This window comes from Zeus faber, assembly GCF_960531495.2.
Source record: "Zeus faber genome assembly, chromosome: 19".
Taxonomy (NCBI): Eukaryota; Metazoa; Chordata; class Actinopteri; order Zeiformes; family Zeidae; genus Zeus; species Zeus faber.
This window is the reverse complement of record NC_137206.1, coordinates 21,498,148-21,511,040: the sequence shown is the minus strand read 5'-3', so window position 1 is coordinate 21,511,040 and position 12,893 is coordinate 21,498,148. Positions and strand designations below refer to the sequence as shown.

The window sequence follows — 12,893 nt, the reverse complement described above, 5'->3', positions numbered from 1 at the left end:
TTAAAAATTCTGTACTTTTTCGGTTTGGAGTTTGAAGAGCAAAGTGCCCTTTTTGTGGTGTTCTTATTAGAGTTCATGTTAAAATTGCAACGAAACTTAAATTGGTTAAAGGTAGAAATGGAACTGAAATCGACAACAGTGAGGAGCAGTATGATGATGAATGGGACGGAACTAAAAAGGAGGGAGAAGAGACAATACTACAGTGCTTGTCTTGTCAAATGTCTTGCACCGCAGTGCAACACAGGGAGGAGCTCAACTCAGAACTCAAGCAACTTTAGCGCATTTTTTAAAAACCGGGCCGTCCCCGAACCCCCCAGTCGGCAAAATGGAGCCTGACTCACGTCTTTCAGTGTGATGATGTTGGGGTGCTGTCCGTACCGCAGGAGGATTTCTACTTCCTCCGTCGGGTCTCTTTTGGCCTTGCTGATAATCTGGATCCAAAACAACACAGACAACTGCTCAATTCCCTGGACTACAATAGAGAAAAGTGTGTGTGTGTGTGTGTGTGTGTGTGTGTGTGTGTGTGTGTGTGTGTGTGTGTGTGTGTGTGTGTGTGTGTGTGTCTGTGTTTTACCTTGACTGCGTACTCCATGCCGGTTCCTTTGTGTACGGAGCGTTTGCAGATGGAGTAAGACCCAACTCCGATGTCCTCCTTGATCTCGTAGGCGTCTGAGAACTGAGACGTGCTTCTGTGCAGCTTCTGCAGGTGCACGTGCAAACACACACACACACGCACACAAAATACTACCTTTAAACTTTGAAAAATAACTCCCATTACCCTCCCTCGGATTACATTGTTTACAGTAAACCAGGCGGCGCCGTCACATTCGTTTGTGGCTTTTATTGCCTCTTCATACAGGCTAATGGCGGCAGAAAGGTGCACAACTAATGAAAGAATAATAATCATAATGAAAACAGATAATGAAAACGTTTGAGCCTTCCTCATTAGATTGAGAAAAGGCATACTTTTTTTTTTTTTTTTCCCCTTCTCTGTGCACCCTTGAATTTCCTCCGTGCACCACTAGGGGGTCGCGTGCCACTGTTTGAATACCAGTGCCTTAGAAGGACCTACTGTACGTGTATTGTTGTGTGTACCTGTACTATCGTATTGGGTAATGGTTGCGTTTCTTCCTCGGTTATCGCCACAAAACTGAACCCTCTGAACAGCTGATGGGCGTTGGCACTGGGTGGTACTCCTGGAGAATCTGCGCACCACACACACACACACACACACACACACACACACACACACACACACACACACACACACACACACACACACACACACACACACACACACACACACACACACACACACACACACACACACACACACACTCTCTCTAAAAGATGTCTGGCGGATTCGGGTTTATTGTGTGTGTAAGTGGGACAGATGGCTGGTACCTCTGGGTGTTTTAGCTGTGAACTCTGGGTCAAAGTAGAATGTGTCATCGGGACGTCCTGAGGCGGGCTTGAAGGGGGGAGAAATCTCCCGTCGGAATAGCTTCTACAACGGAGAGAGAGAGCTCAGACAGAAATATGACAAATATGTCCACAGAAATATGACAACACAGCATTGTAGTGGAGTAAAATATCTTTAAACTCATACAGGTCCCGTTCATTCTCACAATCACAGCCACGTTAGATATGGCTACCCACAATCCGTCACAGGTACAATTTGAAATACAGATTGGATGACCAGTTTTTCCCTCTGTAAATCAGACAGACAGAGAAACCAACGTATTGACAACAAACGGGACTTTTTCGTGTTATTTGGTGTTGTTTTGTGTCAAATTATCCTGTGTAAATATTGATCAATAAATCAAATTTTGAATGTGCCTGTGATGAATTTATTTTATGAGGAACAACGCAATTGGCAGCAGCACAGACAGGGACCAGGAGGGAACACGGAATCACTCTGACTACTAATTACTCACATTCCAGTCAATGGTGTTGTAAAACTGATGTCTCTTAATCTCCTCCACACCATCTGGTCCAGCTCCTGCACAGAAAGACGGACAGACATCAGCACAGCGAACCAGTGCTGCAGATGGGACTCATAACCACAAGGTCACGGGTTAAATCCCCATCAAGCGAACCCGTCTGTCGAGTCAGCATCTTTTAGGAAGTCAGAGAGTGCAGACATGACGTTCTTCACTCAAACAAACTCATCAACATTTATTTCACTGGGTTCCTAGGTGTGCGTGTATTACCTAGTCTGTTTGATGGGTTGCGTTTGAAGAGATTCCTGAGGAGACTCTGAGCTTCTGAACTTAAAAACTGTGGCATCCCCAACTTTGCCCTGGAGAGAAAAAAGAGAGGAAGAGAGATAGAGAAAGGATGAAAAACATACAAACAGAATGATACATAAAGACAGTAATGGGAGACTCAATGATTGTGTAATTTATTTATATATATATATATAAAATTCTCACATATTAGTATTATCAAATATCCATTTCATACACATTACATCTGCACTCAGACTGTAGGTCGCTGAAATGCGACACACACACACACACACACACACACACACACACACACACACACACACACACACACACACACACACACACACACACACACACACACACACACACACACAGGAAACTAGCTCAGCATTCTAGAAAAGCTTAGCTCAGCATTTCACAAACAGAAACAGAGAAAAAATAAAGAGAGAAAGAAGGGCATTAAGGAGGAGAGTAAAGACTTCTCGGGTGTGATTATATCCCTCTCTTTCCTTCATTGCATTTTTTCCCTCCCCTTTAGTATCCCCTTTCCTCCTCTCTGCCTATCAACCTCTCCCTTCCCCTCTTTGTCTCTCCATCCCTGTCTTATAGATTGCCATCATAACAACTTAGCTCTCTCTCTCTCTCTCTCTCTCTCTCTCTCTCTCTCTCTCTCTCTCTCTCTCTCTCTCTAAAGTGGTTGAAGCGACTCACTTGAGGATCATGGTCATGGTTTCCTTCCTGTCCTTCCCCTGGAAGGGTAGAGTTCCAGTCAGCATCTCAAACTGAGAGAGAGAGAGGGGGGGAAGAAATTTTAAACCAGGAACCAAGTGAAATGAAACAAACTAAATTGGGTATTATTAATAATTTTAAAGAGAATAGAAATTGGGCCCAAGATGTCACTTGGAATAAAAACCCTAAACAGCGAAAACAATGCACAGACTCAGTGACCAGCCAGGGAGGGTGCAAACAAACATGGCTGAAGAAAGCTTTCATAGGACATAGAAAATAAATTATTATTATTATTATTTTTTTTAATTCTCTGTAAAAACAATGATGCATGTTAAACAAATAAAATAAAAAGCTGTGTATGATGCTTGGTGGAAAGACGTTTTAATTGAACTGACCCATGAACGTTATGATGAGTATGACACAATCTAGGAAATGCTGGAGTGGTGTTTTCAGACTCGAGCTATCACACTGTTGGTAATTATTGATTGTTGACTCATGGATTCCTCCTTGAGTATTTATACATATATCCTGCTTGAAAATATATTATCTTGTTTTCTGCCAATAAAGCACTTTTTAGTTGAGCTAACAGGCAGAGAGTGATGAAGAGAGAGAAAGCACAAGGGAAAAATGATTCAATCCGATTTGATTTGCCCCCTTGTTTGCAATTGTTCTAATAAGAATATTTTTTTGTGACGTGGCTTGATCTGACAATGGATAAAAGAACTGTCTCACGCCCAAAGCAAAGCCACTGGTTGAATGAGAAAGAGAGGTTTAGAGAGTCAGGACGCAGCACAGTGGTGGTCACAGAGGTATTCGTAGATTACTCAATCGCAAACCGGACTGGTGATTCCAAGGTCGCGAGTGCGAGTCCTCCGGGGACTGAAGAGGTTGGCAGATTTAATAACATCAATAAAGCGGCCCGCTCTAAGTGCGGAAGGTTCTGGAAAGGGGGAGAGAGACGGGTGGGAGGAGCAGATCACGAGGGTTGAGTCCTCTCACCATGAGCACGCCGTAGGACCACCAGTCAGCGCTGTGGGTGTGACCCCGCCGGTTGACCACCTCAGGAGCCATGTACTCCACCGTGCCGCAGAACGAGTAGGCCTTGTTCTCATGGTCAATCGACTCCTTGCTGAGGCCAAAGTCTGAAAGACACACACGCGCACAAATAAGTTCACATGCATATAGACAATTGCACACACAAACAAATGCATTTCCCAATATTCTGATACGCAGCCATCGGCTGACGTTACGACGCGGTGACGCAAGTTTTCTGAGTCCTGGTGGCACACAAAATTACTACCACAAGCTGATACACTTGTTGCGTGTTATGACTTTATCCTAAAAATTAGAAGGTGTCTGTCTACTTGTAGTCCACAGAGTCCTGTTTCACGGTGTATCTGTGGAAGGATATCGCTCCGTGTGAAAGTTCCCAACAACAGGGTTCCATTCGAACGGACTAAGCGCTGCATGTTCCTCTGAGGCATTTCATCAACTTTTGGGACTAAAATAAAACGGACACCATTCAGTCCCGTTACCCTGGAGCTGCAAGCAAACTCCATGTGTGAGGTCACAAACACACGGTGTGTGGCTGGCTTGAATGGCGCAAAATAAGGGGGGGGACACCGCACCGAGTTAAACAGAACAGAATGCGTTTATGTTTACGAAAAGGGGCAAAAGAGTTGAAATATCAATCGAAAGCCCCGCCGACGTCAAGCCGGTAAGGACACACCCACACACCCACACCCACACACACACACACACACACACACACGATTTTAACCCGAAAAGTGCCAAGGAGAATAATAATAATAAAAATCCGAACAATAACAACAGGCTTCCATCCTTGTTAGGGGTCCACTAATTAGTAGTAGTAATATTACCCACCAGTGAGTTTGATGTGTCCATCCTCATCCAATAGAATGCTGAAATAACAGAAAACATCTTTTGGAAAAGTCCACAAATATAACGACCCACCACTCAACTCTGTGAAATTGTGAAAATATGCATTTGTGCATACCTGTATTTTAATCGGAGGTGTGTATGTATGCTTGCATAGGTTTATCTGTATGTGTGTGTGTGTCAATCTTTATGTGTGTGTGTTTGTGAGAAAGAGAAATTACTTCTCAGGCTTCAGGTCTCTGTAGATGATGCCCAGGCCATGCAAGTGATCCAGAGCGAGAGCCAACTCTGCCAGGTAGAACTTCACATCCTCCTCTGTGAACATCACCTGGACACACACACACACACACACACACACACACACACACACACACACACACACACACACAAGTGCCAAAATAACCCTGTTTAATGAGTTTGAATAAATATCAATGGCATATGTGACAGGCAACAAGGACAATACTGGGATAACCTGGTTTTGTGTTGAACACTTCACTTCACTACCATGGTAACTTTTGAAATTCAAACACTTTGAGGACTATGCGGAAAGCGTGAGGAATTTTGCCCGCCCAACCCGTGTTCCATCACTTGCTTATGACTTTGTGCTGTGCTCATTTAAATATGTCTTGCAAATCTATCTCTGCAGATTAAGCTAATGAATAGCATATGTGTTGATTAACCGAATTCTCCTTTTCATCGTCAATAATCTGAATCTAAAGTAGGACGGGGGTTTTGTTCATGTATTCACTATATTAGAGTTAAAGAATCCAAATGATTCCACGTTTCATATGGTATTGATCAAAACGCATCTGAAGTTTGAAAGTAAATTCTAACACCTCGGACCACATAGCACGAGATACTTTAGGTTGGAGCTTCTGGTGATTATTCATTTTGAATACACTATTCCAACTCACAATATGAAACCAGTGAAAGATGATGAAGCCAGAATATTAAATAATCCTGTGTAACGTGCAGGCGGAGTTGTGTACCTCCTTGGAGAGCCGTGTGAATAGGTCTCCTCCTCGGAGGAAGTCCAAGATCAGGTAGAGCTTCCCCTCCGTCTGAAACGCTACGGATACGGAGAAGAGAAGTTGAGAGGCTGAGTTAGTATCAACAATAACAAGACATTTTAAGAAAGATAGAACAGACTGAAATAATGAGGAAGATGAGGTTTTCAAAAAAAAAAAAAAAAAGAAGAAAAAGAAAATCCATAACTGCTTCTCAAATTTCTACAATGTTCCAGCAATTATTCAGCGCCCTTTGAATTTCTCCAGTTCTGGGAATACAATTTTTTTTTTTTTTTTAAAGAAACCTATAGCGCATCACAGCAAGCTGTGATTGGCTGAGCGGCACACGCTGAGTCACCACAGGCATCAGGGATTGGCCGATGTCAGAGCGCTGACTCACCGTAGTGCAGTTTGACGATGAAGGGATGGTTGACCTCCACCAGGATGTCTCTCTCCATCTTAGTCCTGACTCTGTCCCGTACTGGAACACACACACACACACACCTTTTTTACATCTCTCTCTCTCTCTCTCTCTCTCTCTCTCTCTCTCTCTCTCTCTCTCTCTCTCTCTCTCTCTCTCTCTCTCTCTCTCTCTCTCTCTCTCTCTCTCTCTCTCTCTCTCTCTCTCTCTCTCTCTCTCTCTCTCTCTCTCTCTCTCTCTCTCTCTCTCTCTCTCTCTCTGCAGGAAGGGGTCCCAGATGGCCCAAGGATGAGTAATTGGATGAAGGAGAGAGAAGAGGGAGAGCTGAGCAGGAAGAAGCCATTCCAGTAGAGCGAGAGAGAGAGAGAGAGAGAAATGAGAGATTAAATAAATATAGGAGTAAAGTGTTTTTCGTGTTTAGGAGTTAAACGACCTGTTGTGCATTTTCCAACCACCGGATGGCGTGAGAGAGACGTTGCTTTGGGAGTTTCTTACTTTCTCATAGTTCCTCATCTCTATTTCTCTTACTTCCTCTGTCTTGCAAGGTGGGAGGCACTAAGTAAACATGGAAGTGCTAAGGACATTTTTAGCGCACACACACACACACACTATCCCCAATCTCCATTTTGGCCAAATTATGTGGAAACTCCAACTTATTTAATCACTCAATTGTTTTGCTGCAGTACACCAAGTCCCATTTTAGCGTGTAAATGTAATAACTCCAATGAGTTTTACTTTTAAGAATATATTGTGTTTACTGACTGACTGTCTGTTACAAAAGGCCTTTTGTGTAATTTCATCATTTGCTGTTTTTTTTCCCCCCATAGATGAAGGTTGTTTACAAGATTATTATTCGATCTGTGTGGTGTGTGGGGGTGGTTTGGTTTTAGTAGCGACACCTGTCTTGGCTCTAGTTAATTGGGCCTGGGATCAGAACGGCTGTACACCTGTTGCTTGTCAGAGCAATCATTGAGCAACAGGTACAACACACACACACACACACACACACACACACACACACACACACACACACACACACACACACACACACACACACGCACGCGCGAGAGCCTCCGTCTGTGTCTCTGTGAGGGGAGGGCCCAGAAGCGCCACTCGGGCAGCGTGTGGCAGGTGAAGCTGCCACAATCTGTTCGCACCAATATCGGGACAAGGTCACTTGAGAATCACAGAGCCCGGCGATGCACAGATGTGTTTTGTGCGTTCTATGTGAATGGCTCAGCGGCGTTTGTACAGTTATAATAAAGACATTTACAATTCAAATGCCCCCTTCTGTCTTTACCTTTCAATGTGGCTTTCTTTAGAACCTTCATGGCGTACAGCTGGCCCGCATCTGGTCCTGTGATCTTCCTCACCAAAAACACCTATAAACACACACACACACAAACTGTATTATCTGTGTGTGTTTGGTGTGTGCGTGCCGGTAAGAGGCAGGAATCAGTAAGAGCCTACTGATTCAAGACCACCTGATGGAAAATCATAAGGGCCAATTCGATGAGCACGGCAATTCTGTCTTCCATAATGCTATGTACAATTGAATATTCAATTTTATGGCATCTTTTTTCCCCACATTAGACCGGGGAAAATAATGAAATCGCTCTCATAAAGGGAATGAACAGCCATCGAGTACGTTTTATTTCAGGCCAACCCATTCTGGAAAAAAACAAAAAACTAATAATAAATAAACAAGATTGGAAGCTGCAATGTCGTCAAGTAATAAGAAATACAAAAAAAAACACACCCTTTATAACTAGCATGAAAACAAAAATGATGTAAATATCCATTTTGGAGTGAGTGCAGCCATTCAAATGGTTAAAATAAAAGCGAGATGGTTAAGTGAAATTAATTTCCTTCTGCCCTTAATTAATATGGCTGAGGGTGCTAAGTGAGTGCAATAAAATCAGTCTGTGTGGGTCGATCACACGGTGTTCTGGGCGTGCGTGTGTGTGCCTGTGTGTGCGTGTGGTGCACGTATGTATGGTTGCTGAATAACATCTTCGAGTTTGTCCATATGCAGAGGGGGTGTGTTTGCAGATCAAACTAGAACTAGACCGTGTGACTTCATTCTGCAGAGCACTCAACAAAAGGCATTAACACAGTTTGGTCATGACCCATCTTTGTTATGGAACTCTCCACCAACCAGACACACACGCAGAGATAACTGTTCATTCATAAAGGTGATGGTACTCCACAGAAAAAAGAAGAGCCCTCAACCGGCCGTCTCCATGGCAACTTCAAACACTGACACAGGGGAAAGTTTATGGCGATCTGAGATCTGGAAAGAGGAAGGGTCAACGCAGAAGGAAAGAGGGAAGGATAGAAGAAGGAAAGGGGGAGAGGGAGTGAATGAAGTGAGCAAGGAAGGATGGAAGGAAGAATTGAAAGGAAGGAAGGAACAAGGTAATGAAGAACGGAGGGGAGAAGGAAGGGATGATGGAACAAAAAGGGGAAGGAATGAGGGAAGAATGGAGTAGGAAAGAGAGCAAGGCGGGCTGAAAGGAAAGAAGGGAGTAAGGATGCATGGAAAGATGAAGGCCGTAGGGAGGAAGGAATGAAGGGAGGCTGGTGGGAAGAATGAATGAAGGAAGGCGGTAAGAAAAGGAGGAGCAAAGGAAGGGGGAGGAGAGCTAAGGATGAAGAAAAGGGTCAAGCTAAAAAAAAGACTACTAAGCGTACACACACACACACACACACACACACACACACACGCAGGCACGCACGCACGCACGCACGCACACACACCAGAAATTAATGACAAAATTCAGTGGTGGGGTGATAAATAAAATAAAATGTAAGCGGGTATGGACAATATATAGTTATGTTACAAATAGTGCAGCAACACGTATCAGACATTCGTCCCAAGTAACTAATCTTATGAACGACATCTGTGATTACCCTGCTACGACACCTCAGTGAACAGGGTCAACACGATGGGTGATTAAATACATAAAGTGTCATCATGTGCAGCGTCCGTGCAGGGACAGCGCACACAGTGTTCACTCAAGCGCGCAACACTAAAAGCCTCAGTTTACTTATTGACAAGCCACCAGCAGGTTAGACGGTGACATTTTCATCCCATTTAGAAATCCAATTCACGTTGCATGCGACTTATGTTGCAAAATTAGTGGGTGGTGCTCACACATCTGCTACCTTTTGTTACAGATATTGTAGTCGTAGTCATCTTCCACTAATTTACCCCAAGGAGGTTTTATGAAAAACACCACCGTATGGAGTGCCCACCTCTCTGGTTTCATTGAACATAATGGCTGTTGGGCATTTCACTCTAGTGCGCCATAAAACCACTCACTGTCCCATCGCTCACATGAACATACATCAACATCACTTTGTGGAGTCATAATTGAGAGGGACATTCACACACATTGTACCGGATTGTAATTTGCATACACATATACTGTAGAGTTCAACACGTAAGGACTTGCGTGGATATTCACATACACACGTACCTTCCCAAAGGAGCCCTGTCCCAGGACTTTGCGCAGTTCAAACTGTCGTGGGTCGGCCTTCTCCGAGCCCTCCTTCACAAGGTGGGTTATATTGATCTCCTTGATTGGCACATCATCCTTTTGGACACACACGGACACACACACGGACACACACACTATAAAGCAAACGCATCAGATTGTGTGATGACACTCAAAGACACTGAACATGACACCTAAAGTGTTGTATTTATAAAACAGAGACAGAGTGGTTACTCACTTGTAAAAAGAAATAGTGTAAATTGAACTCAGCAAGCATTTACAGCTCCTCTATTCCCATGGAGACTCCTGCCACGTAATGTAAATCCAGTGCGGAGAACATTGGATTTTATTTTGATAAAAGGGCACCTTCAGATGTTGCAATACATCCATTACATCATCACAGTCATACATTTTTGACAAACAACAGATTTCATCACCAAAAGTTCAGATTTTTCAACCTCTCGTTGAATGGTACTTTGAAAAACAGGATGTATGATGATCCGAACTGGTGCACGCCACACACACACTTAGCACGCACGCACGCACGCACGCACGCACACACACACACACACACACACACACACACACACACACACACACACACACACACACACACACACACACACGCACACGCACACGCACACGCACACACGCACACACACACACACACACACACACACCTTTCCCCTCACGCTGGTTTGATGCGATTGTGTGACTACAACTTGGTGGAAATTGGCTGGAGGTGGCTTTTCAGAGGAGAATGACACCATCCTGAGCTGGAGTTTGGACTAAACTCACCACCATAAACTAAAAAGGAAAACCTTTCAGTCGTCAGTTGTCAGAAATACATAATTTAACACCTAAACACTGAGCTGCCCCATGCACCTCACAAGTGAGAGTAAAATGTAAAGAAACCATTCAGTTAGGAGGATGATTTTAAAGTTTTATTTGCTGATGTGTTTCTGTGTTGAGTAAACACTGATTCTGTAACATGTGACTGACATGTATTTTTTGTAATTTTATACAGTATATCATATGTTCTCAGGTCTTGGAAAATACATCTTGAACGACCTTTTAAGTTGCTGTAAAAGGCAATAGGTAAACTACAATGTGGCTCGCTGGGATTTGTGTGATTTGTGTTTACAGAATACAGCTTGGTTCTCTGGATTGTTGTACAGTATGTCTAGAATGTATGCGGAGAGAAGAAAAACAAATCAGACTTCGACAAAACTTGAGGTTTAAAGGTGACAGAATAAAAGAATAAACTGCACTAAAGTCTAACTTACAGTTCTCCCCACCACCAAGAGGGATAAATGGGAGGCAGAATCTGATGATTTGTGATGATGTGTACCAAGGCATATAAAAGACGACTGTTTTCATTCAAATTTGCAACACAATTCTGAGACATATTGTATTCTCATATAGAGTAATACACCATTCAATACACATTAATATAGAATCGAACACATTTGGAATCACTATCCGAAAACAACTGTATTATCAGAATCAAACCCGCAATCCTCTAGTGGCAGGCTCGAATCTTACTGCCCTTGGAGACACTACCTCCTCCGCCCTGCCTCCTACCTCCAACATCCATCTCCTCCAACCTAAATAAAAGTGCGTTTGTTGTTGTCACCGCCTGGATGAGCTGCAGCGAAGTCGACAACATCCAACAGCATCTATACCTCTGAGTCACATGACAAGTTGAACAGGGTCGACAGCGTTCGTCATCCTCACAGTGGGACACTAACACTGGTAAAAAAAGAACACACACACACACCCGTTATCTCCATGCGTTAGATCTCACTGACTAATGAGCTCATACTGTGTGTGTGTGTGTGTGTGTGTGTGTGTGTGTGTGTGTGTGTGTGTAAGCACGTATGTAATAAAACAACCTTCCACGCTGTCTCTCTCTCCCCATTTCCCTCCATACTCTCCCTCAAGAGTGCAGCTACGTTTTGTGACCAATAAAGTCAAAGCAATAAAGAGATCATTCTGGAACGCCGCTCCTCTCTTTCTCCGCAGAACTGTTTATTACTTTCTCCTCAGCATTCCTTCCCTCCATCTCCCCTTTCATCCCTGCTGTCAGACTCTCCTCTCAATCTGCTGTTCTGGCTCGTTCCATCAGAGACGTTCCTCGGCTTCCTCCTGCCTCTGCCTCTCCCAAGTGCCGTTTCCCCGACAACTTCTCTGTTTTCTCCTCCTTTGCTTTTCTTCTCCATGACTTATGCAACTCCTCTACATTTTCCCCAGCCACCACTCTCCTTCCTCATCCCCTACGTTCCCTTTTACTCCCTCTCTCACAGATCCTCTTCCTCCACATTCCGCCCGTCCGCCGTTCCGCTCATCCTCCTCTCACTGCCCTCCCCTGTCGCTCCATACCTGTAGATCCCAGGTGAGGGCCCTGTTGGGGGCCGGGTGCCCCAGTGCATTGTGGGTCCTGTAGGTGCGGCCATGGTGCCGCGGTACCAGCATAGTGTCCACTCTGCCACCAGTAGCGGAGCCTGCCACGCTTTCTAGATCTTCACCGTCTTCCCCTCTTCTCCAACGCTGGAAACTGAGCGCCGGACAGGGTACGGCGCTCAGTTTTTGCTCCGTCTACATCACTTCCGACCCCCTCCTCGCTCTCTCTCTCTCTCTTCCCTGCCGCGCTCTCTCGCACTCTCTCTCTCTATCTTTCGCTCCCTCTGTTCGCACCCTTTCCTTCTCCTCTCGGGTGCCTTCCTCTCCAAGACCAACCACCCCAATCACCTTCGCCTTCATAATGGGTGGTCAGCGGCGGTATGCTCAAAATATCATATCATTACATTTTCATATCAAATACTACCAAATATTGTATCATGACAACGTAAGTATCTCAACGAGAAGTCTTTATCTTTTCTCTGTGGTGATACTTTGGTTTTCCTTTATACAAATTAAGTCTAATAAGAAGTCGAATTTCCCCAAAAATAAGCCCAATTCAATTCCATTGTCTTTGTGGTGTGACACTGTCAGAGCATTGTACCATTCAGGTATACCAGGTATTGCCTCTACGAACATATACTACTATGGTATTGTAAAAACACAGAAGCTATATCAGTATAATTTCATATATGATCTATCAGTG

At 44.1% G+C, this 12,893-nt stretch overlaps 2 protein-coding genes across 6 annotated transcripts in view; one reads left to right on the top strand and one right to left on the bottom strand.

Moving 5' to 3' along the window:
• The window catches only part of LOC307245033 (uncharacterized protein), a gene marked incomplete at its 5' end in the record, with an annotated part of 22,131 nt that extends 17,016 nt beyond the window's left edge, over positions 1–5,115 (top strand). Inside the window, one exon of the mRNA XM_080020443.1 lies at positions 5,017–5,115. The remainder of the gene's footprint in view (positions 1–5,016) is intronic.
• The window catches only part of LOC307244860 (ribosomal protein S6 kinase alpha-3), a 44,095-nt gene that overhangs the window by 5,304 nt on the left and 25,898 nt on the right, over positions 1–12,893 (bottom strand). For 4 of the 5 annotated variants that reach the window (XM_080020209.1, XM_080020211.1, XM_080020208.1 and 1 more), the window contains 14 exons: positions 9,770–9,886; positions 7,588–7,669; positions 6,267–6,347; positions 5,849–5,928; positions 5,081–5,187; positions 4,845–4,882; positions 3,960–4,102; positions 2,943–3,013; positions 2,214–2,302; positions 1,938–2,002; positions 1,405–1,507; positions 1,096–1,205; positions 575–700; positions 342–431 (listed from right to left, as the gene is read on the bottom strand). In XM_080020209.1, the coding sequence (XP_079876335.1) occupies positions 342–431; positions 575–700; positions 1,096–1,205; positions 1,405–1,507; positions 1,938–2,002; positions 2,214–2,302; positions 2,943–3,013; positions 3,960–4,102; positions 4,845–4,882; positions 5,081–5,187; positions 5,849–5,928; positions 6,267–6,347; positions 7,588–7,669; positions 9,770–9,886 (1,302 nt within the window). Of the gene's footprint in view, positions 1–341; positions 432–574; positions 701–1,095; positions 1,206–1,404; positions 1,508–1,937; positions 2,003–2,213; positions 2,303–2,942; positions 3,014–3,959; positions 4,103–4,844; positions 4,883–5,080; positions 5,188–5,848; positions 5,929–6,266; positions 6,348–7,587; positions 7,670–9,769; positions 9,887–10,025; positions 10,107–12,893 lie in introns of those variants that run through there. The other variant, XM_080020210.1, reaches the window with a different exon arrangement.